At 35.4% G+C, this 26,951-nt stretch overlaps 1 protein-coding gene and 1 long non-coding RNA gene across 2 annotated transcripts in view; one reads left to right on the top strand and one right to left on the bottom strand.

Annotated features, from left to right (window-relative positions):
- LOC138711562 (uncharacterized) overlaps positions 1-26,951 on the top strand; it is a 394,119-nt gene that overhangs the window by 344,814 nt on the left and 22,354 nt on the right. The gene's annotated exons all lie outside the window — the stretch shown is intronic.
- LOC138711840 (uncharacterized) lies at positions 272-26,786 on the bottom strand. The gene is made up of 4 exons (XM_069843100.1): positions 26,689-26,786; positions 12,588-12,674; positions 6,195-6,323; positions 272-2,413 (listed from the first exon to the last, which is right to left on the bottom strand). The coding sequence occupies exons 1-4, from the start codon at positions 26,752-26,754 to the stop codon at positions 1,607-1,609; spliced, it is 1,089 nt and encodes a 362-aa protein (XP_069699201.1). The 5' UTR covers positions 26,755-26,786; the 3' UTR covers positions 272-1,606.

The raw sequence follows: 26,951 nt of genomic DNA, 5'->3' as shown, positions 1-26,951 counted from the left end.
GGTAAGTTAAAAATTATTATTCATCTTGCCTTAAAATTACATGAACCCTACAATTTTAAAACTAATATTTTATTTTGTGAGAGCGCGAATTTAGCTGTACAGAAATCACTGTACAAAATAACTCCGGATGATGACATATGGAATTTAGAGTCGTAAAGTAACTTAACACAAAGTAACATGACAACCTTCTACTATTCGTACTTATTTTGGAAAATCTGTAAATTTCAATTTACGTTTCAGTAAACAGTAAGAAAAGAACAACAATATGCTATTGTAGTAAATTATATTTATTAAAGTGTTAACAAATTTTACAAACCCAGTAATAACAGAGAACAAAACAAAGTAACAATCAATAAGAACAAAACCTTTATATGCAGGGTTTGAAAATTATCTCAAACTTTTTCGACATTTGAGACACTTTCATTTGACATGAACTTTTAAGGTAGAAATTGCTTTCATAATGTTATGTCCTTTCTAACAAACAATATAATAATTATTATCAGAATGACATAGATATTTGAAGGAACTTGTTGCCATGACTTCAATTCGTTATCTTTGACTTAGGCAGTCAACATCTCATTGTCTCCGAGTTTTGAAGAGAATATTTTTCTTTTTCTTATTTTCTTTTCTTGCTAGTACTACTTTTCTTTAAGTAAAACATATTTTGAAGTTCCTTCCAAATTCCGTCAAATTTGGTTATATATAATTTTATACAATCCATCTCTCCAATAACAACACTTCACATTTACATAGAAAAGAGTCCTAGAGAATGGAAAAATAATTTTAACCAAGAAATTCATGTCATTATAAAACTATTTATAGACATTTTTCTGGAGACGAGCACCAAATATAATTATCCTGTGAAACGAGGTTATTATCAGCCACTTATGAGTTGCATAATTAATAATATCTACAAATATATTGACACGAATAATGTACTTGAAAGGAAACCCATCAAAAGTAACTCCATCCTATAAGAAACAAAATATTTTAAATATGACTTCTGATGTTGTATTTTACTAAGACGGTGACTTGGCTTTCAAATACAGAGTTTCAAAACATATGCAGTACTTTCATTAGTAGGCTGGATGTTATTTCATAGGAAAATTATAAAACCATGGGTATAGCAACACTAGCTTCTTATCAGTTATAATTATGAGTATGCAACAAGGGTTATAAAACAAAAGACATAACAAAATATTTTCTGTGCAAATGAATAATAAAAAAGTTAAACATCATTATTACTCACTACTATTAAGTCAATATAAATTGCTTCATTTTGCACAGAGATTGTTTTAGAATAGGACTAAGCATATCAGCCTAATTTCTTAAACTTATTTGACACTCAAAAAAATATTACACGAACAAATATCTTAATAAAGCACTCGTAATGGAACAAAGACCGCTGTATATCCTTATATCGTGACTAATAGCAGAAAGGAAAACGTAATATTTATGTTCCACAACGCAATTGAATGATTAAATTGTAACTTTATTTTTTATAAAGAAGGACCAGATCTTCTATCTTAACTCTTGATGCAATTTCCAACAGTAATGGATTATGTAACATTCCTGAACGTCTATTTCATGTCTTCATACATGGTATTCAGCATATGTCACAGTTCTTGGTGGGAATGACTTTTCTGAGGAACCCGTAGCTCGGTTTCTTCAGTCTGAACACAGGGTAGATTTTCTCTTCTGTTTCTTCACTGCTCGTTACCATCTCTTCATCCGTGTAGTCTTCCTCCACCGTCTGCGTGCTGTACAATGAACTGCCTCCTGTTGAACAAGCAGGCCTGTTAGATTGCGATACCGCGCTGGAAATGACTTCATTAGAATATGCGTTGCCGGTCCCTACAACAAAATTTTGTGTCTTCTGTCGTGTTTCTGGGACGTAGCCCAAGTCTGCGTAGCTCAAGTAATTGGTTGCGCCACCGGCGTTTATCTGCATCTCGTATTCCTCCTCCTGGGCCGCAAGAAGAGCTTCTTCGGCTTCTTCTTGTGGTGAAACCACTCGCGTTGCCGATGGGTATTTGAGCTCGAAGATTTGTTTGTTGATGCTATAAAGACGGTCTTCAGGAATTTCCTTGGTTACTTTAACAATGGCTTCTTCTCTAGGAATTGTCCGAGGTCCAAAATTTAAACCTTCCTCCTTTATAGCTGTTCCTGAACGCTTGGCGAGCTCGTATGCGAGTGCCAGGGACACAGCATCTGCAGGGACAGCAGGGACCTTGTAGTTGGAGTAGAAGTAACTATCTTCTTCCTCGTCGTTTTCGTAAGACTCGGAGTATGTGGAAGCTTGCTGGGTCTGTGAGTAGTAAGGATATGGAATTTCTACATCCTCAGCGCTATTCGATATTTCTTGGTTCTGGCAGGATAAAGGAATAGAATTCACAACAGAGGTCGGTAGTTCCTGAAAAGGTAATAAATATTTAAATTATATAAACCATTCTAATTCCTGTAACTCAAAAGTGATCTTGTTCCATACTGACACTAAGATCACGAAGTTACGTTGCTTGTAAATGTCTAATGTAAGTTCAAAATCGTAACGAAATGAGGACGAAATGAAATAAAAGTCCAGTCCTTGAAGAAGAAAAGAAGAAGAAGAAGAATATGATGGTGACAACCATCAAGAAGGTGATATTGATGACATGATGATTATGCTAAAGAAGAAGAAGAAATAGGAGAATAAGAATTACAAGGCAATCAATTCTGGCGATTTGATAACAAATATTTTTGTTCAGAAAAAAAAATCTGATTCATTACAGCTGTTTTCGAATTAAGTCGACATTTCTTGATATTTTTCCTCAGACATAAATAAATTTATAATTATATGTATACATGCAGTATTTTTTGTCCAATGCGAGGGTCTTAATTTGCCGTTATTCGCCCTGGCAATTCGAGCATGGCTCATAGATCTGACTACTGCCGACAAAAGGAAGATAATTTAGTTCGTCAGAAATACAGGGTTGTTTCCGATCTCTGATAACGAATTTGAATGACATCATGTACGTCAGGAGTCACACGACAGCTGAACTGTGGCGCTAGGTGACAGACAGTAGTGAGTGATCTCATAGTCAGAGTGCACGGCGACTCACAGCAGAAGTTTCCAAGAAAATCGAGCCTTTTTGGGAGGGGTACATTACGACCCTTTCCGATGCCAAGTACAGTTAAGTGAAAATAAAAGAATCCTGCAATAAACGAGGTATCGTTATTTACAAGAAAGGCATCTTCTGCGTACTTATTAAGATTGGTAATGCTCAAATGGAATTAATTTGTATCATCTCGTGGGGTGCGGCGACTTGTGACGGGGGTGGATTTGCTCGCTTTTTCCACTCTGGAATTAATCCCATCCGAGCTTTGCCAGTCTTATTAGGTACACACAAGATGCCTTTCTTGGAAATAACGAAACCACGTTTTTTTCAAGCTCCTATGATTTTCACGTAACTGTACTTGGCATCGGAAAGGGTTGTTATGTACCCCTCCCAAAAAGGTTCGATTTTTTTGGGCATTGCTACTGTGATACACCGTGCACTCTGATTATGAAATCACTCACTACTGGTCTGTCACCTCTTGCCGCAATTCACCTGTAGATGTGATTCCTGACGCATATGACGCCATTCAAATTCGTTATCAGAGATCGGAAACAACCCTGTAATCCAGAGTATACCAAAGGCGTTGATCCACATCATACTAGTAATGAATAATGATGATTTTGATGGTGATGATGATAATGGAAAATTATTGGATGTCACAGGAAAACCGGAGTACCCGGAAAAACCCCTGTGTTGCCTTGACCACGGGTTTGCCCAACATAAGTTATAAATTTAGGGTGGTTCAACCGGGATTTGAAACCGGACTCCCTAACACATAAGCCTAGTGCGCGAGCACTGAGCCACTGTGACAGTATATTATCATATTTGAGGCAGAAGAAACAATAACCATCATTGTGTTGGGCAAACAATGAAATTTGGATTTTATAAGAACTGGAGATAGCTATGTCCACCATTATCTTTTTCAGTATGCACCATTCTTTCTGTGACACTAGGTCACTGCATAATATTTCGCAGGTAATGTCTTGGAATTTTCAGAGTTTCTTTCGAGATAGTATCTTTCAGTTGCTGTACGGTTATTGAGTGTGCCTCAAAAACTCGTTGTTTAATGTAAGCCCGCAATCAAAATTCGGCCGGATTGAGATCTGGAGATCGTAGAGGCCAAATCTTTGGAAAATGCCTACTGATGGCACGATTACCAAAGATCCTTGTAATTAATTTGTTTTACAGGGATGTATTTGTGGTGCGTTGCGCCATAATGTATGAAGATTATGTTCTCAATTAGAACCCTGAGCTTTTCCATCTCAATGCAGTAATAAAAGTTTTTTTTTTTTTTTTTTCGGAGAAGTGTAACAAAATGACTTTCCGATTCAAACATTTTCAAAACTGAAGTATTATCCCGCAACATCAGTAGAAATTGAACGTTCATTTACTGCTTACAAACTTGTGCTAATAGACAAACAGTGTAAATTGTCTCTCGAAGTTTTGGAAAAGTTTACTGGTTGTATATTACGAGTGTAAATTATGAAAAGTACATGCGGTTAAAATGAATGAAACTTAATGTAAAATTGAGGAATAAACAATGCTTTAAGTTTTCATCATAACTGTGCATTTCTATTCCATTTTAGTATAGGCCTAACTCTATACTGTTTAAGGTAATTTATAAAGAACAATATTTTTAATTTATACAGGGTGTTAAAATAACGTTTACAACGATTCAGGGATGATAGAGGAGGTAAAAACGAACGTCTGTTTTAAGTGACAAAAGTTTAGCAGATGCGCCGTTTTGCCGCTAGATGGCCTGAAGGATAGATGACTTGACTTTCGTCACAACACACACTGGTTAGTTCTGTTTGTGCACGACCATCTTGTAGGGCCTTATCTGTTGCCTAACAGTCTCCGTGATGGTAATTGTTTTGTTTTCCTACGCGACGTCCTACGAGAACTTTTAGAAAATATTCCTTGAACATCAGAGTACGAATATGGTTTCAGTATGACGGTGCCCCTCCACACTTTAATCGTCGTATCAGGAACCACCTAAATGCTACATTCCCCGATCGTTGGATTGGCAAGTGTGGGCCGGTACCGTGGCCACCTCGATCACCGTATCTAACCCCACCGGATTTCTTTTTGTGGGGAGACGTGAAACGTTTTGTGTATGAGACACCGATCGATACGGCAGAAGACTTAGTTGCTCGAGTTGTTGAAGCCGCACATGTTATTAGAGACAATGCTAGCCTTTTTGAGCGTTGCAGTCACTATATAGTACGAAGATACCAGTTGTGCAATGCCTTCAATGGACGGCAGTTTGAACACCACCTCTAAAACGACAATTGGTCCTCTATTATCCCTGAAACGTTGTAAACGTTATTTTTAACATCATATATATATATATATATATATATATATATATATATATATATATATATATATATAATATTCAACTAGCGTTTATAAGAAATATTTATTAATTCTAAGTAAGATAATTTATGATGAATTGTGATTTTAGGTATATTTTACAGACTATTTAGTACTATTGAGCCTAATTTAAGCACCTAAACTCTCATTTTTAGAGCATAAAAATCCGTATAGTAATGAATCTGTTATTGGTGGTCATGTCAATGGTACTAGCGGTGGTGGTGATGTGTATGTTTTGGTGGTCATGTTGCTGGTAATAGTGATGGTTGTGTTTATGAATACCGGTACGTTATTGGTTGTCATTTGTGTGGTGATAGTAGCGATGATGTAGTGTTCTCTGAATTGATGATGATTAATCTGTAATCGGTGGTCATGTTAATAATAACAGTGGTATTGGTGGTGATGTAATATATTTTTGTTGGTAATGTTGGTTGTAAGAGTGATGGTAGTAGTATAGACCCACCAACTTCTCATTATCGATTGGAGATGAGGTCGCTGCTATCGCTACAAATAGGAAACATGCAATGAGCTCAGTAGTTCAGACTCCTGCCGTCGGTAATCGGAGCCAGGCTGGCATATAGTAATGATGACGATGTTTGGAAGGAAGTACAGGACGGAAATAAAATTGCCCTTGATATGCTACAGTTTAATACTTAATGTGTTTATTAGGCATATATTGAATCACCTGATAAACAGATCAGCTGCATCCCTACAACAACTTACACTGCTGCTCTCGGTTCCTTGCGTGGTCGTCGTCGTCGTCGCACTCAGTTTCTGGATGCCATTGATGATGCTGTTTACCACTTCACTCGTACTTGGTAAGAGAAGCTTGTGAGTTTTCGGCGGTCGCACCTGTAAATAATATAAATTATTCTTTTAATTTTATGTGTGATTTACGGAAAGGAAATTTATTCCTTTAATCTAGTGGTAGGTGCATTGATATGTATCATTGGCCCATGAGTTGTCTTGCGTGTCAGCATCGGCCACATTCTGATGTCTGTAAATAATATAAGTTATTAACCACTTCCCTGATTAACCCGAGTTAACTCAGGTTGCCAACTTGTGTCAAAATTTATTAACTCGAGTTAACTCGTTTGAGTCCCATTTTCGCTGCTAAGGATTATATCCCGAGTATATACGTTTCCATTCTTTCATTAACCTTTCCCTCACTAGATGGCTACAGGAGTTAGTGATATTGCTATATCTGGTGGTGTTTTTTGTAATTCTTCTTTGCGAGTGGAATTCTATGCTCATATAGCATTCACACACAGTAGTGAGTAGATGCTAGTTAGTTTTGGCGGTTTCTGTTTGTGTTTAGTGTTTTTTATGCTCTTTTGTGTAAAGATGGATCAAGTTTGTGATTCCGAAACTTTTGATCAGGAATATATTCCTGTAGAATCTTAGGAAATGAAACATCGGTATCAGAAGACGAAGTTGTAGACCAACAAACAAATCCAGATCAGTTGATGTCGCGTCTTTTCGACAGTGGTTTGAATAGAAGACATTTGGCACCATTTCTTCTGCACCTCCGATGTCCCCATTCCCTGAAATTTTAACATTGTTTCTGATAACGATGATTCTCAATTTTTTTAATTATTCTTTAATAATGACCTCATCAACATTATATTCGAGGAGACGATTCGGCATGCTAATAAGTGTTCACAGATTGCTGAAAATAATTCGTGGCAGCCTACTACAGACTCTGAAATACGTGTATTTTTGGGCACAGTGATACTGCAGAACATTATTCACAAACCTAAAGAACAGATGTACTGGTACAAATATTCAATGACTGCTACACCATTCTTCCCAAAACGCTCTCATATAGGAGAGCAGATACTACTGTCCGGAATGCAATGTGCCACTGTGCGTAATACCCTGCTTTCGAGTATATCACACGACAAGCAACATTTAACGCCTTGATAACAGCACTGGTATTGTACCTCATAAATTAATCCATAAGAAAAACATAAGTTGGTAAATAGTTCCGGAGAAAATCAAAGTGGGACAACTACCAGAGTTGGAATCAAGGTGCACGAGATAACTCTGGATAATAATTCATGTATGAATGTATGTCTATTTCATAGTGATTTTTTAGGTATGTAAGAAAATTAGTGATGTACAGTGATTCTGCAATATTAAATGACCTCTTTACGAAAATAAAAAAATATGACACTTTTTTTCACAAAACTGGTAAAATATATAGTAAGGGAAGAGGTTAATTTAATTTTATGTGTGATTTACGAAAAGGAAATTAATTCATTTAATCTAGTGGTAGGTGCATAGATATGCATAATTGACCCAGAGTTGTCTTGCTTCTCAGTATCGGTCACATTCTGATGTCTGTGATATTGCTGGGCAACTCTGAAGATGACAAAAGGGAAATAAATATTGTAAAATGGTCGACAGAATGAGAATATGTGTATCTATATGTAGTCCAAAATGGTTGTACACTTCTAAAATGATTTTCACAAAACTCACTCCTATCTTAACATTGCGATTTCCATTACTTAAATACTGGGTGTCAGTGATGAATTCATGGCGTAGTTCGAAGGGGTCGATGTCCCACCTGGATAACAGGATGTCTCCCACTCTCCCAGAAATTTCAGTCTTTATTTAATTAAAAAATGTAATTTACGCAACATTATATTTAAATTTAATATGAGTTCAGTAACTGAAATAAATTCTTTATGTAGTTTTTCAGGCCGTTTTTTCTTGAAGTTCCCCCCCCCCAATGTAGGGGATTTAGGAAAGCTAGGCTGGTTAGTTACACAATTCGCATAGCTGAGTCTGCTGACCGATCATGATTGGTTGAAATTTAAACAGTCTGAATTTTCTGTCTTGTCTAGAGTTACAATTCAGTCTTGTCTACAGTTATGAAATCTGATGTGCTATGTGTTTATTTGCGTAGTTTTCAGTGTTAGTTTTGTTTAGCAAATAGTTTGCTAAAATAATTACAGCATATGCCTATACAGTGTCCGCAATACAAATATTTAAGTGTAAGGTGGAAAAACAACAGATACTGTCTACCTTTCTTAAAAATAAACATGTATTGAGGAGTTAGTGGAAAGTTTATCTACTGCATTTATTAAAAAAAAATCTCAATTGACTTTAAAATATGTGAAACGATGTCATCTGTGTTACCTTCATCTACTACTGTTAATAGTAAGTCAATGAACAAAATGGTTGGACGCGAAGTCCTAAATCAAAAGCGATGTGGTAGTCCCTGCTGTTAGGTAAGATCTGAATCACTGTTTCCCTTACTGTCGATTCCACCTTCTCTTCCTATGTAGTACAATCTCCCCTCAGGGGAAAGATATCTAACTTCGACACTGCTCGGTGTACACGAAAGAATATCAGAGTTTCAAGATAGTAAATGATATATACATTTTGAAAAAAAAAAAAAAAAAACTTCTATTGAAACTTAACGTTTTGAATCATGTCCATAAAACATTAACCACATACACTGTATTATTATAATAATGAAATATATTATGTAGGGTAAAGGTTGATAATATTCTGATACGAGTAATACTGTGATAGTTCTGTTTGAGAATGTATTGCAATTTTACTGAGCGAGAGGAAGATAGGGTTTTTTTTGCGTCAACGTATTAAGGGAATGTTCGTGGACAAGCTGTACGTAAAACCGGCCCTTCTCTCGCTCAGTAAAATTGTAATAAATTCTCAAAAAGAACTATCACAGTATTACCAAACTTTACCCTACATATATACAACAAATAAAATGTGTATGAAATAAAAATATTCCGATTGAAAATAAAAGTGTTTATTAAAATTGCTCAAGGAATCTTTGGTGATGCCTATGATAATTGTTTCCACAGTTTGGTGTTTAATATCAAAAGTTTTTAATATGCCCCATGTAAATTTGGATATACTACCCCTACTACCAACAAGTAGTCCCACGACTGACCAGTTTTTAGGAGGAACAATGTACACCGTAACGGACGCTCAAGTCAGGAATATGTGGTTCATAAATACTCGTACTTTCATTTTCAAAGTCAAATTCCTTTGCCTGCTCAAATGTTGTTTTGAAACGAATTGTAGGATCGATAACTAAAACTTTGCTATTTCTCAGTATGAATGACTATATCAACTCTTCGTATGGATCCTGTTCAAGAGGTGCATTGTACTTCTTCGTAGATATGCCATTTTTGATCTAGCAAAGCAGAAGTTAGCATTAGTCTTATTTTATGATGACGAGTATTTACCCTTAGTTGTTCTTTACGGCAGAAGCCCAACACTTGGCCAAGGGTTTCATTCTCGCAACAGTCAGTATTATGGCAGCAGATTGTGTTAAAACATCGACCAGAATCTGCCCGAACCGCAACAATGTTAGAGGACATTATCAGAGCGTTGGTCCATTCCGAAATTGATAAGCATTTCCTGTTATTAACACAAAATTTTGCTTCAGGGTAATCTGCAAAAACCCTTAACGCCTCTGCCTCTTAATGTATGCGCTTTCCATGTAGACCTACTAAAAGCTCGTTCTCTTAATGTTATTTTTATTTTCCTACCCGTCCACTGAGAACCATCATTGTCATTGGGTAGGTCCAATTTCTTCATTACAATTTTTCTTTCGGGAGGAAGGTCTCTTAAGAATGAAGATATGCAACGTCAACTTCTCTCGATTATTAATACGCATTTTCTTTTACCCGATTTACTTCTATATTTTATTGTGAGCAATCGAAACTAAACTACATACAGTACATTCACGATTTTTGTAACAGTGTCATTAATTACATGTAGGCCTATACATTCATTGTCTTCGCTTATCTAAATAAATTTTATTAATTTATTAAAGCCGTTTGTCTCGTAAATAAAAATGTTTCAAATTTGAGTCAAAGTATGTAATATATCCTCAGTCATCTCATTTACTCCTTAATTCCATGGTATAGAGGAAAGTCTTTAATTTGGTACTCCACTTACGTTGACAGCTCCATCTCACTTGCCTCCAGACGCGCAGCATCTGCTGCTGAATTAGCCGTGAAGAAAAAAGTCAATAAATATGCTCATCTTTTAGACAATTATATCTTTATCCCCTTTGCTGTAGAGACCTTCGGTCCTTGGAGTCATGACGCTAAAGTTTTGGTATCTCAAATCGGCCAAATTTTGATCTCCATTACTGGTGATCGCCGTTCCACTACTTATTTGCGTCAAAGCTTAAGTATTGCTATTCAATTGGGAAATACAATGAGCGTTTTAGGTATTTTTCCTGAATCTAGCCTCGAACTCTTTCTTCTGTAAAATTTATTAAGTATTCTGTGTGTAAATATTTGTATTTAATATTATGAATTTAATATTAGCACATTTTGTAACATTGTATTAAATCAGTATATTTTGTATTGTCAGTCTATTAAACATTATGTTACATATTAAATTCCAAGTAATCAATATGAGATTTAAGGGATAACAAATTGAAAATCGGTTTCTGTCAGTTCTGTGACTGTCAGTTCTGAAACGTCACAGAACTGACATTTTTATGACATTATTATATAAATTTTAGAATAAAATAAAATTATTTTAAAAATAATCGTGGGCAATTATGTAACACCGATCTACACATTAACAATAATGTACAGAAAAAATAAACTAAATAAATATATTTACTCTAATAAATTGTACAATAATACTGGAAACCAAGCTTTTAGGGCTAATAACCAAAGCTCGGATCTTGGGGACTTGTGTGTCGTGTGCTTGAGTAAGGTTACAGGCATAACGAACACAAAGCTCACGCTGCTAGTGCTCAGGGACAGTCGTTTGTACTAAGAAAGTGGTCACATCGAATGGCAAGAAGACGAACGAATAAACTGTGTCACGTCGAAGCCAATGACATTAAGACAATTACAGGTAAACGGTCTGTTTGAGGAATTAGAAAATACGTGTTATTCGAATGGGTGTTATGGAAGTTTGAAAATACATTTCTTAAATTTTAGGTACAGAATTTCATGGAGGAATTCTGAGGAGATACATTATTTTCTTCTAATGCAGAGTTTATATCTTGTAAGTTGTACCACACATAAACTAGAGCTGGAAACGGGCATTCATTGAAAGACATTGCAATCCTTTAAATTGATGGAGAATTTGTCCATAGCCATGGATCAAGTCGTAGAGGGACCTTCCCTAGTAGTGATACACTAATTGAAAACTATTTGCGAGAAAAATTTAGGATATACTTATCTTTCTCAGATACGAGATCTGCTGAAAATCGAACAGGAAACAGTGACAGTGAAATATTCAGTATTTTATTTAGGCCCAAGACTTTACAATAAAATTTCAAACCATTTTCCAAATTTGAAATTTTTTAAAATTGAAACTTTTAAAAAAGAATTTTGTAAAATTATCCATGATATATAATAGTAACAAATGTACTTTTTTTACTTTTTATTTCTATCGACTATATTCATGTTTTTATTGAATATCACTGGCTTCTGTCGGATTGTCAATTTATATTAAATGTGTATTTTTCTCTCGTTTTCCCTTTCTTCTTTATTCTTGCTCTTGTGTTGTACTTATTAGTTTGAATTAAGTTAATTATTGTATTTAGTAAACTGTCCTTGTAAATTTTATGTTATATTATTCACTAAGACCACACCGTACACGAGCCTGACTCTTACGGTAGTGGCTAGAAACATTTTTATTTTATAAATGCAATTTGTACTCACTAGGTAGCTAGTTAAAATAAATAAAATAAAAAAATTAAAGTTTACTCCCGTCACTTCATGTGACGTGGAAATAAGTTTCCTTCGTTTCAAATCATGTTTAACTAACAGACGAAGAATTTATGGGTTCGAAAATCTTCGAATGCATGTAGTCATACACTGTAATGAAATGTACAGAGCAGAACTGTAAATTTGATGTATTTTGCATGTTTATTTATATATATGCTATAAAATTAGATGTTTCAACCTATCATAATATTATCATTATGTTGTTCCAGCCAGGAACCACTTTTATAGGAGACCTGACAGTACCTCCGTGCTGGAAGCGGGAGTTTGTTGACATTGAAGTCCGGTCGCTTAGCCACGTTCAAAGACGCAAGTCCCCAACTTCCGAGCTTTGCTAATAACAGAGGGAGATTCTGAGGGTTGACATACGTACCACAACATTTTGGCAGCCACAGACATCCAGTCCTCCAGACGACAGACCGCAGCCACAGACCTTCTTGCCCAGTCCTAAACCCAACACCTGGAATAGCCAAAAATGTTGTTATTTTCATAGAGGTTCAATTTTGTGGACTCTTTAGTGGACGAGAACAGCGTTCATACAGGTTTTCTTGCCGCGCTCCCGAGTTCCCTGTCTTTATCGTAATTAACTAGCACAGCACAATAATTATACGTATTCTGTTCCACATCCTATTCGATCTTGCCAGTCTTTATTCCAACATACGTATAAAACAGTCGTTATACATAATATGACCAGTTTATTCAGCTGAAATCAAACTAAAAGAGATAAAAATATGTTAAATTCATACAAACTAGTGCTATTGGACCTATCATTATACATAGGCATAGGCTATAAGGAAGAATTTTTCTTTCATTCTTTCTTTCTTTCTTTCTTTCCTCCCTCCTTTCTTCCTTTATTTATTTATTCATTTTTATTTATTTATTTAATCATTAATTAATTAATTAATTCATTCATTCATTCATTTAGTCATCCAACGCCCGTCCTTGACATTTCGGCCATTTGATGTTGTTTGTTATGTCATTCAGGGCTGTGTTGATTTGGAAGTGTCCGGCATTCATTCTGTCATTTATTAAATAAATCTGATTCATTACTTTACCCAAGTAGCTATAAGCTTAAAGTCCTAAATTACTTTTTTTACATTACGTATGTGCTATTTCTCCAAATTGTGTGCGGGCTAGACATATACTCCCTTGTACAGGGACATCATTTTATTTTTACTTCAATTTTTATTGCACCTGAGTTTTTCAATGTACTTCACTCCCACCCCTTCTACTAATGAAGTTCAGCCGTCCTCCACACAGATCCAAGGCCGCATATACAGTCACAGTAGCCTTACGGTCATAGTAAACAGTACGTTCCAAAAATATGTTCGCGTTTTCCAGTGACGAAAGAACTTTCAATATTGAATCATTTTCGCACAGGTACTGTCGTCCATTGGCCTACGTCGTATCTCGGTTTCCCCCAACCAGCTTTTATTCGCCAGCTAGTGGCTGGGCTGTCTTAGCTCCTTTCTGAGAACATTAATTTCTGTTAGGAATTGAACATCTACGTAATATTATACAACTGTTTAAAATAACTTAAATAAAAGGGCCTCGTTAAATAATTAACTGTCACGTGATTTCTTCCCTTTCTACGACCCTACGACATAACCACTTGGACGGACAGTAGATAGCATGTCTGAGTAATTTTATCTTTTCGGATCGGGCAGAAATGAAGATCGAATTTACAGTACGTAAAGTACTCTTTTATAGAGTAGGTACAGAATTATTTCAACATGAGTTTCTAGTACGAAAGACGAAACTGGTAATTGGAATTAGGTATAATAGTCTATAGTGCGATAATATGCACATTAGAACTGAAGCCTGTATCGAAATGAACGGCCACCATTTTCAAAAATGTGTTTAAATATCCATGTTATGATTATTTTTCAATTTAACTTCATTCTCTATATTGTACGCTAATGTGCTGTAGACATTATAATATACACTGCATAATAAATTCGTCCACATGGATAGCTCAGTTCGTGAGTAAAAGCACTTATTGTTAATCCTGTACTGTATTTTGATTAAACAAAAACCTAATGAAAATGATCAAACTCAAAAGCGCAATATTTCCTAGTTTACGTAAATGGATGAACTACTTTTCTTCCCGCCTATACCTAGTAAAGTGATTTGTTTGTATATTACGCCAGTATCATCGAACTCCAGTCGTGGAAGGGGGTAGCAAACGGCGTTGATCCAGAGGTATAGGCAAGTTAATATTAAAAATGTTAGTAAAAATAAAAAGATGTCCCTGTACATAAATAACAGATTGTAATGCGAGAACTATTCATTTTAATTTATCAAGGTAAAACTCAGCGTAGAAAATATCTCTTACATTTGCTTTGTCACACTTTCAAGGTCATTAGAGCTGTTGAGTTACCACCACTTTTAATGAGAATTTTTTGGAAAATTTTATCGGAAGAAGAGGCCCAACTGCCTTGGCGCTTAGATCCCGAGATATAACAGTATTAGACTTTTTTTTTAGATGTTCTGTTTGAGGTTTGGACGATCTGAAATAGTGTATAGTTGAAGCAGTTGCGCTAGTAACGCCTGAAATACTGGTAAACTTTTGGCAAAAGCTTGCGTATAGTTTCGATATCATGGTGCCCATATTGAAGTGTACCGGCTTACAGTATATAGAAACTTTTCGAGTTACTCCGTAAATATAGGAAAAATACATGTAATAAACCTTATGGATGTTAAGATATATGTGTATATTTTGGGGTATCTCTAGCCCGGGCACCCAGTTTTTCGTTACTTCTATCTTTAAATTATTTGTCTGAAATATCAAATGCGAGTTAGCCAAATTAAGCAGCTTTCAAGAACGAACAGGCACATAAAATGAACTGTGCTGAGAAACGTTAAAGTGGTCTTGAAGTTTTACGAAGCAGTGAGGTTTTGAAGGTGATAACAGAGTGCTGACTTTAGGGCTAAACGAGAAACGATAAGAAAACGCAACTGATAGGTTAGGTTAGGTCTGAAGTAAACCTAACTACCTAATCGTATACTGAGCTCTAGAAATAAATGCTTGGACATGTTTAACGAAGAGAACAAAATAAGGTGAAAATTGTTTCGTAAGATAAAATGATAATGTAATGTTGGAAGGCCAATAAAACGTTAGTAGGACCGGCATCAAATACGAAATCGGAACAGATTTTATTAACCTAATATGTGTAACAGATGATGATGATGATGATGGCAGGGGTGGTGGTTATCGTGTTAGTGTAGATCATGATGAAAATGGTGGTGATTTGTTTGTTCCCACGCTGGTGAAAAGGGATAATAACTAAAAGCAATAGTTGAATTTGGAATGTCCATGCTTCGTCTTTCATTAATGATACAGCGTAGAAATTTAGGAATAATAATTGTATTTTGGGGCGCGGGGTAGCGTCGCAGTTAAGTTAAGCTGAAAACCGAAAGGTCGCGGTTTTGATTTCGATGCAGACATATATTTTCTCTATTCTTCCATTTCTTCCGACTACATTATGGCCTTAACTTTTTACTCAGCTTCTAACAGAAATGAGTAAGGGGTATTTGACTGACATCCCTATAGTGTAGTCACACAGTGCCGATATTCATCATCCCGCCAGACTTGGGCCTTTCGGAGCCTACGATATAGTTTTCTTTATGAGTCATGAACTCATGATGTTGCTATTTTAACCTCTTGCTTGCTATGAAATGTTATACCCGTCAGCATGCATCACAGAGGTTCATTTGCACACGCTTGCGAATGTAGAATCTGCCTTGATAGCACTCCGTACAAGTGAATCAGTTTCATAACATTGTAAACTTAAGAGGTAATAATTTGCTTTTCTTCATACATAGTATGAAAATATAATATGCTTCATAAAATGATCTTAAGTATTTCACTGAAATGTTTTCATCTCCTTGTAGTAGACCTGGGTGGCGTAGTTGGTAGAATACTGGTCTTTGTGCCCGAGGTTGCGGGTTCGGTCCCGGCCAAGGTCGACAGTATTTAAGTGTGCTTAAATGCGACAGGCTCATGTCAGTAGATTTACTGGCATGTAAAAGAACTCTTGTGAGAAAGAATTCCGGTACACTGGCGACGCTGATATAACCTCGGCAGTTGCGAGCGTCGTTAAATAAAACATAATTTAGAATTTTTCGTCCTTGTAAAAAGTGTTCTGTCTATGTATATCAATTTCCCTTAAATTATTGGACATTTTGTTCATATTCTGTATCTACGAGCGTTCTCGGCCGTTTTCTCGAATCCCCTTTCCCGACTCTAATATCCAGAATAGTCATTTTCCCTAGTACACTGATGTTCAAAGATATCTGACTCTACTAATCGATAGTGATCGATAATTTGTTGTGTAAGTGTGGATTCTTCAGTTACTATTTCTATAAATAAATGGCGAAGATAATAGTCACTGTTGCCAATAGTAGAGAAATATATCCGCATTATAGAATTCAGTTTTTCATTCCACTCTATTTATTGTAAACCAACACTGGGTTTAGCTGGAAACCGCTGATATTGTCAATTATGAAAATAATTTATGCTTAATCTACATAATCATTTTCCCCGACACTTTTTATCGGGCTCCAATAATGGTGCCACCTATTGAGAATTAGAAGAACTCTTTCAAAGTTTGTCAATTTTTTATATGTTTGCTTTTGACTTATCCCGTAGTTGGAAAGTTCGCTTACACGATCATAAAATTGTAGGTCAGATATCTTTGAAAGTCAGTGTACCTTTTTCCGAATCCTTTTTCCCCAGTCAAATTTCCCGAATGTCCAACAATCCGAATGCATAGTTACTTTTGCGAATTAAGGTTACCGAAATGAAAGCTGGGCAATATTTATAAACCTTCGTTTATCTGCATGATCTAAATTTACAAAGTTGTTAAAATAACTATTTGCTTCTAAATGAGTGTATACTACAAAACGGCCATTCTATAGTAACGGATGTGACATTTGCACAGATACTTTTACAAATTATCATTATAAAAATAATAAAAGTCAACCTAATAAAGTATGCATCTAATATATAAAAGAGTGCTGCACCTAAAATTATATTCAAATATTCACTTAGGCCTATAACACATCTAGATGTAGCTATATTTAACAGTAATACGTGTGATAACGGATGTGACTCGCACTGAAGGAATAGTCTTACATGTTGTTACAAGGTCTAATATTTCTACGATTCTTGTTAATTTTATATAACAGTATTTTATCTAGAATCAGCTTAAAGTCTGAAAATAATGACTTTATACTCAGAAGTTTGATTTATGAATTAAGTTTGAATATTTCCTTGTTAGAGTAACGAATGTGACTTATGCAACTGAAGCTAATTCAGATATTATTTTAATCATTATGTATAACATTAAAGAAAATAATTTATAACTGCACTGAACAAAGGGAAATTTTAATGCTTCTGTACATCAATTTGAGGAGGCTTTGGATTAAACAATTGCAGAGAAAAGCTAATAGAAATAAGTGAATAAAACTAATAAAAACAATTGAATAACAATGTGGAATGAAATATCATTACAAATAATTTATCAGCATATCAATAACAACCTCTTAAAATTACTTACAAAAACACTCCCAAAAATAATATACACTTATGAAAAATAATAAATAAAAAATTATTGGATTAACAATATTTTCACCGTTACAATTACACTAAATATAAACATTTACATAGAGATATAAAAAATTTTACAGGAGAAAAAGTTCGTCCAAAGGGCTGGACTCTGGAAGAGTACCCAAAACGCTCATTGCATTTCCGCGTTGAATAGCAATACTTAAGCGTTGACGCAAATAAGTAGTGCAACGGCGATCACCAGTAATGGAGATCAAAATTTGGCCGATTTGAGATACCAAAACTTTAGCGTCATGACTCCAAGGACCGAAGGTCCTCACAGCAAAGGGGACAAAGATATAATTGTCTAAAAGATGAGCATATTTATTGACTTTCTTTTTCACGGCTAATTCAGCAGCAGATGCTGCGTGTCTGGAGGTATTCGGCAACTGAGATGGAGCTAGACTGTCAACGCAAGTGGAGTCCCAAATTAAAGATTTTCCTCTAGACCATGGAATTAAGGTAAGACCATCGGGTCGTTTACCATCTGCGCGACTAATACCTGGTGGTTCCAAAAGAGACGGGATGCCACAAGAAGTCAGAGATCTTTTAATGATATCATTGAGTGATGTATGTCTGGGAATGCGACCCTTGCTCCTCGCACAGCTAAGTGCATGATAACCGTAAATATCAGCAATTCCACCGCAAATACATTGGTGTGGCTGGCAGAGTTTACAACCAAGGCGTAAAGCTATTGTGATTTTAAAGGATGTACTATCTATTAGGGTGCCGATGTGAGGAGAAGGTAATGCGTGTAACCAAGCTCCAGACTCACTCTCTTGAAGAGCTAGGAGACGTGCAATGTCTTGTTCGGATGTGAAAGAAAAAAGGAGTGTATCTAAAATTTTTTGGGAAAAGATAACGTCCCACTGTTTTTGAAATTCAGGATGGGCAGGAGGATGAGTGGTTTGTGAAGAAGTATACCAACTTGTCAGAGCATCACGCACATGGCAGATTTCAGCTGCATCACTGTATAAAGGAAAGAGCGATTTGATGCAACGGAAAACTCCAAAGGCAGAAGAAAGAAAAGCAGGTATACAAACGTCAGAAAGTTTCCGAATGCCCACACCACCAAATTTAATTGGGAGAGAGGCTTGAGTCCAACTAGTATCGGTAAAAATTTATATTGAGGATCATTTCCAAACTGGATCGTAAAAGAGCATCAGCTTTATGTAGGAAAGTTGGAAGAAGCCATAAAGGAGTAGTACGCATAAAGTAAGACATCTTAGGGATTAGAAAACAATTTTTAAGGAGATAATAAGAAATATAAGGATGTATTAGTTTTAAACGATCGATGAAATATTGCAAAGAAATTAGTTTTTCTTCAGCGATGTGATCGGCAGCTTCCAAAAAGACGGGAGATCCAAGAATCGTTAAAGTGGATTTTGACATTAGTAAAATACCCGGAGCAAGTTTTTGAAAAGAAGAGAAAACAGCTTGATTAAACTTAGAACAAAAATAAATTTCACATTTATCAGGATTAAGTTCTAACCCTATAGTTGAACCGAATTGAATGATTTTATTAAGATCTTGCAAAACATCTGAAGGGGCTCCACTTAAACAACCATCATCTAAGTAAAAAAGGTTGAGTTCACTAATAAGTTCTTTAATAAGGGGATGAATTGTTAGACTAAAAAGTAAAGGGTCAGCTGGATCCCCTTGTTGGCAACCTGATTGAGACATAATTGTATCAGAACCAAAAAATAAAGTAGAAGGGTGTCTGTATGATTGCCAGAAATAGGGGAAAAGTTGTGGAATTTTAAGTTTGACAGCTTGCAACATGGTATCTCTTTCAATACAATTGAAGGCATTTCTGAAATCTAACTTAAGAACGATTTTATCAGAGTTAGAATTGGCGGAAATGAATGAGCGCAATGAGTGAATAATACATTCACAGCCCTGAGGTGAACCGAAGCCAAATTGATTCGGTCTAAAATATGCACTAATTTCTTCTTTGACACTAATACAAGCTATTTTGGATACCAATCTTCGGAAAGTGTTCCCAATGGCAATATGTCTGATGCCACCATCCTTCTTATTGATCGCAATAAGGAAAGCTCCGTAAAATACAGGACAAATCCCAGGATCTAAGTCGCCATGTAACAGAAAATTGCAAAGGTCGGTTAACGAAGAAAGAAGCCGTTTACCGGAATCACCTGCAGATACAGAAACCAGATCCTTAAGGTGTTGAGGTCGTAAACCATCGATACCAGCCGCGGAACCTTGTGGAAAGCTCTGTAGAGATTTCAAGACGTCTTCGCTGGTGACTGATAGACGAGGTGCTGTAGGATCAGGAAGGTCAGGGAAGGAGGTGGATGTTTAGATTTTAAAACATCATATGTAGCAGTTGTTGGATCTGCAACTCCCATATCCGAAGATAAGAAGCGAACAGCGCCACGGATATCTCCTTCCGAAACTTTCTGTTCTACACGACGGATGTGATTAGAAGGAGAATCACCTTTATATGATCTATTCCTGACATGAGGAGGATTGGATGGGAAGTTTGTCACATTGTCTTTGGTTTTAGATATTAGAGATTTATTACCAGAACGATCAGGAACTCGAAGAGCTAAATATGCGAAAAGAAATAAATCATGCCAGGAGATAGTAGTATTGTGCGATAAACAAAAATCAATTTGTTGACAAGCGACTGGCAGCTGAAGATCTAGCGCCTTTAGGTATTCGGCGTAATACATTAACATTTTTCTTGTAGGTACTTAGTTTAGAGAAAAAATCATCTATAGAATTAGGTGTAGAAGAATCTGGAATAAAAGATTGAGAATGAACTCGAGAACAATGAATCTTTAATCTTCTAGCAGATTTGAAAATCTTGGAATCTGTAGAAGGACAAATGGGAACAATATGCAATTTATTCCATTTTTATATACCAAGACTTAACAAGACTTCATCATTTGCTACTCATTGCTCTTATGCTTAGGAAGTGAGAAGTTAAGCTATTAATATGATTTTTACTAGATTAACTAATTATTAATAATTACATTATTGAAATAATTAATAGATTATCCTAATATTTTCCGTATAACCTGGTCTCTGGGATGGTTGTCTGAGTGATGTTTATCATAATCAGCACACACAGTCATGAAGGTCACATTCCTTCGGCTCATCTTCTCCTGAGTATCCCATGTTCAGCTAAAATGTGTCGCTGTCCTAAGCTATTAACATAATTTACGTAGAAGCCGGTAACAATTACAAACATCTTCATTAGAAGAAAACGGTGACATAGGTATAGAGTGAAATAATATCACAGACACAATCCATAAGACAGCAAAGAAAGATATTTGAAAAATAAATAAAAATATCTTAAAATTTGAAGTGAAAACGAAAAAGATATAAATTAAAACAAAGAAAGCGTTTAAAGTATACCTTCAAGATAAAACAGAAATAACTGAGAGAGATTAACATAAGAAAAGAAACACGGAAAAATAATTTGTAAACCAAATGGACAAAGAATCATGGAGAAATGCAACACGGAAAATAATCGTTTGAGTATAAAATTCCTACAAAACGAACGCTACAGGCAAGAACAAATAACATTACAGAACAATTCATTAAACATTACAAAGAACTGTGAGTCAATCCCAGTAGTAAAAATACAGAGAAAAAAAGAAAGAAAGCACAAAAAATCGAATTGACTTAATAACACTTGAAAAGTTGGAACACTTTATAAAAAAATTAAAAACAGATTGGAAGAATAATATAAGTTAGAAAGTATGAGCATATAAATAGGTCTAAACTGTCGTGTACACAATACTTATTATCATTAGGCATCTAATTTGCCATTTTTGTAACGTACAGAAGAATCCAAGAAGAGAATAATCAAATACCGGCTCAGAAGATTGGGTCTTCTGGTGGACAGAATTGAACTTTGAAATGGGACTACTAATGATGGAAATATCGCCAGATGTTTCAAGCATACCGACCTGAGCCCTAATATAACTAGCTTAAATAAAGATCTTATCCGGCAGTTCTGTGTCATATAGGAAACCTAATCGTGTGAAAATCTGAACGTCCTCCTTCATGTAAATATGTAGAAATCTTCTTGCAAAAGATAGAATATTTAATGACATTGTAGTTGTCACTTATGTTAATTCTTCTTGGACTATGTTCAGTGGTAGATAAAATAGTTATTACGCCCTTATTTAAGGTGTTGATATTATTAGACGCAAATAAAAATATAAAATCCTCCACAACATAATTATTTTGAACCTAAAATATTATTTTTGCTTTAATATGCAGGATCTAGGCTACGTTAAAAACGGCCGTTTTATTAATTACTACTTTATGTGAAGGGAGTAAGCTTAGATTTAATCATCGGATATTTATAGAATTCGAATGATTGTTATGAAGCCCAGTAGCCTATACATATTAATCCAAAACCAGTGAAAAGGAGATGAGTAGACTAATTAATTATGTCCCGATAGGAAAATTACACACTCTACTTAGAAATCATAGTGTAATCCATTGTGATGATTTTAGTTAGATGACCACGATACACTGAATTTCGTGCTTTCCTTCAAGCTGTATATTTTGTCTTCTTGATGCGTCCTTCAAAGCCTTTGAGGTCTTACGAAATATTTTCCCGTAAAACCATGACTTACTGTAATCGAGATGCTGATCGCAAAACAGAATTATCTACAAACCAAGGGACTTGATCAGATCAGAAAGAGTTTGTTCGTAATTTTGTTTGAAGCCCTTTCAATCATAAGAGAGTCAACATTAATCTAAGGATATGAATCTCACAGCTTCATTTAATATCCCACCTCTTAAGGATCAAATAAATGATTATCGATCGAGAACTACCACAAATGACCTTGACCCATTCGACTAACATGACTCATTCATTCCATCTATATCGACAGTACTTTCATAAAGGTATTAAGAGTCAATATTTGTGTAGATTTTGTACCTTCACCTTTGATTAAAACACCATCATCACAACCACCACCACCATCATCACAATAATAATAATAATAATCATCATCATCATCATCATCACAGTCGGAATCAACATTTAACTTTAACGTCTGGAGTTATTGTACAGGTTGAAGGGAGTACTAGAAAGATTTAAATAAATAAAACACTTGTTATGCGTTTTTAATTAAGTGCATGGTTCACTAGAAAATTAGACTGAAATTCTGAGTAGTTTGGCAACAGCGCGTCGTCAGCTCACGTACAAAAGCACACAAACGCTCGGTCTGAACAGCTGAGTTCCTTCCCTTACTCATTGCAATAGGGTTTTCAGACTTCCTAATGGCAGGAAATAACGATATTTGTTAATCTTTTTATTTAATTTCAAAGAAAACAGCCCACTTTATTGAAAAACTGCAAAGGAATAAATCATTTATTCCTTTTTATATTCTCTAATGATACGTGTGAAAATCACAATCGTACTTGTTGATTAAATCAATATTAACATTTAGGGTTAATTTTTTTTTCTGAGAAAGTATTAATTTTGAAATGATATGGTATTATATTTTTTTTCTTGTACCCTATCTAAGGAATAAGCTATTAAAATCTTCACAGTTATATTACTTCCACCTTGTATACGGTGAACATGACACAAGGTCACGACTTGAGAATTTGCAAGGCAACCATGAAAAAGGGACACACAATGAGTCCTCAGTAAGAGAGATAACTTTCCACTTCCTTGACAGAAATTTAAAAGGTTTGTTTCGATATGTAGTTACAAACTACCAGTTGAACCACAGCCATGGACTTCATCCTTCATTATGTCTCGTAATTGTGTTCGTTGAAACTGCTCAACGATTTTGTCTTGGTATTTACAGTTATATTTTTAAGATCCATATTTCTCCTTCGTGTGAAGAAATTGTAGTGAAACTTCGATCCCGCTACACGACTCACATGAGAGAGTAAAAATACTTGAATTATTGACAATAACCTCAGAATTGTAGCACACACTCTAGAGATACGATTTGATCACTGGGAAAACTATTAACCAACTTACCCGCCCCAAATACCTTTGTTTTTTATATACCTGACGGATGACATTTGAAACTATCATCATAGGCCTACCTTTCTTATCTACGGTCCAGGGCAAAGTAAGTATTTCAAGACATACTAGAAGCCTGAATAAACTAAAATTTAAGGTAACCTGTCACTGAGAGCGTATTTTCCATTCCATTTGGCATCATTACGATATCCATTTCGGCAAAATCGAAAAACTAAATAACATCAATATAAAAATCAAGTGAAAAACCTACTATAGCATAAGTCTAGAGCAGGCATGTCAAAACCCTGCACATTGTGCAGTAGTCTCTGTGCGATTTGCACTTTGTATTCCTCTACCTGGAGGGAGTGAATCGCCTTGGAGGGGAACGCGACAGGGCTATACAGACATGCAACAGCATATCAACTTTTGTTTCAGTAACGGTACTGATTTGGCTGTCTGTGAATGAGTTATGATAAATAAAGTGAGTTCACAGATAACGAAGGGAAATTATGAATCATGTAACAAATGTTATAATGTTTTCCTCACCTAACGATAATTATTTTAAAATGAAAGATTTTGATCAACCCATGTAGAGGTAATAGTGTTGTGACAGTTTAGATCAGATTAGTAAAGTTAACCAGTACTCTCACGGCAAAACGAACTCGACTTTGGCGTTGTTTTGGAGTCTGTACTAACACAGCCATCAAAGATTAGACGACTTACGACTTTCATTTCATAAGCTGGTAAGTGATGAGAATATAGTGAGGAATACGTGTGAGGCTTTTGAGGTTGTAAGGAGCGAAGAAAGCAACTATTTGCAAGTCGGAAAAATTTTCTGGAAAAATATATAATGGCAAATTTTCCGTCTCACGTCACTGTATTATGCTAATATACTTACATTAATAAATCTTTAAACCTGACATAAATAGAATATAGTCGCTTCATAGCTTGTGAACTACACTTTTAATTTCTTTCAGTAACGCTTCCAACTTGTCGATACTTGCTCTCAACGTTTTCTAAATAAACTATATATGAATTTAAATTCTAAGCTTTATTTATATCATTTATTAATATTAATGTTACTTTATATTGACATACAGCAAGGAAATTATTTCAGTGTAAAAACTTCACAATGTCCTACTGCATGTAATTAATTGGGAGTATATTTTCTTCAACATTTGTGTACCAATAGCCCCAATAAATAATAATGCTTGGCGAACAATGAAAGAATAGGGTCTATTATTTAAAATAATTAGTACCTACTACGTAAAATTAAATACTGTGTTCGTTTTTTGTTGTTTCGAAATTACTACAATATTCTTTTTCTTCAAATACTATATAAAAATCATTTTAATAAATTAAACTTTACAGACCACTACTTTGTGAAGTATAATTAAGTAAGCCTAAAGTTTCTTGTATTGCAATTGTCAAGTATAGACACTGATAATAACCGTGTTTTTTTCCTTCTGCTAAGTGACACAACAGTTATTTTGGAACTGTTCCGGTCTCGGAACTGTTGCAAAAATGAACAGTAGGTCGGAACCTCCTGTTCCGAAATAACACTATTCCGACTCCGAGCTGCTCACTTGCACACCTGTTGCGGGCCCGCAGTACTGCGTTACGCAAGGCATGTTCCGACTCCGAGTCAACAGAGAACAGTCGAAACCCGTTCCGTTGAATCATGACAGCTCCGGCTACACTGTTCTCGTTGTTCTTTATGATGTACTTGGAACAAGTTGGAACTTGAAACTCTCACGTGGATGGATGGGGAAGCATGGAAATTGAAATGCTTGGAGTGTGGTCATGATTAATGACACTAATGACACAGAGCGAGGTGCGATGCGAAGTTTAAATTATTACATTGGTACAGATACGTTTCTAACATTTTGCTAAGCCAGTGGGGAGGTTTCAGGTTTCACTACTGCTAATATATAAATCTTTTTATTATTTATGAAATTATAATGTAATTATTATTATAACTAAGCATTAAGAAAAGTAAAAAGTATTAATGATTTGTTTTATTTTGTTTTTTTTTTTTTTTACTACTTAACACGGAGAACAAAAATTACATGCTACACGTTTTACATGTTATGTTAAATTTTTGAGTTGGCTACCGTGTCATTATGACTATGTACCAAAACTATAAGTGTTGCATTCTGACCTTGTATTCAACAGCTGTTTAGTTACTAAACATGAAGCTTCTGCTCGCATACACAGCAAGTTTCCAAAACCGATTCGAATGTGCGTTGGAATGTCATCTATTGAGAAGCATGTGCGCTATGTCATGCCGATAACGTATTTTAAGAGGAGTCCGAGCGATGAATACTCCAACGCTATGTGGAAGCTGCTTGGGGAAGAGGGGGGGGGGTACTCTTTTGAACTCCTCAAAAGGAGCGAGAGTCAATAAACGATTCCGACTCATCTCTAGACTACTTGTAAAGTTGTAACTGTTATTTCGGAACTGTTGTTTGGAACATAGTATTTTTCCGGAACCGGAACAGTCGGAACTGTTCCGAGGAAAGAACAACTTTGCCCATTACTAGAGTAAACCATAATATGAAAATTGAGATTTCACCATAATTCATTGTTGAAATAAGTGACAAACGTTTCAAAAGTTTTAAATATATTTATACAAAAAGGCAATACCGCGTCATTGTTTATGATGTTACCAATATATCTAACTTATTTTTAAAATACAATACTCGTTAAGGTTCATATTCCATTTTCCTTTTAATTATTTATCGATAAATATGGAGGACAAAACAATCGCCTTAAAATTGTAGGTTCAAAGTGACAAATGAGAAAATTCATGTGTGAATTTTGTTGTACTTTCTCAAATATCCTTCTGCAAAAATATCGTTGTGTGGTTTCTATTAAGTTAAGTGTTATTCTTACCTCAGTTGTCACGATGAAGGTGAGACCAACCATGGTAAATATCCACAAATTCATCGCAGCTACCATATGTATTGCTCGTTTCAGATATGGGATGTTTGTGGCAGAAATGTAAGGTAGAAGCTAGTAGTAATATTCTATATTTATACCCTACATAGTCTTCCTAGTTCTAATTTGCACATGCACGCAAGAAAACAATAAGTAACCCTGGGAAATAGAGAAGGACAGTTTGAATATCGAGCAGTGTTTTTATAGAAATTTGCAAC

Source organism: Periplaneta americana, chromosome 13 (genome assembly GCF_040183065.1).
Source record: "Periplaneta americana isolate PAMFEO1 chromosome 13, P.americana_PAMFEO1_priV1, whole genome shotgun sequence".
Lineage (NCBI taxonomy): Eukaryota > Metazoa > Arthropoda > Insecta > Blattodea > Blattidae > Periplaneta > Periplaneta americana.
Note: the sequence above shows the minus strand (reverse complement) of the source record. Positions and strands in the feature narration are given on the sequence as shown.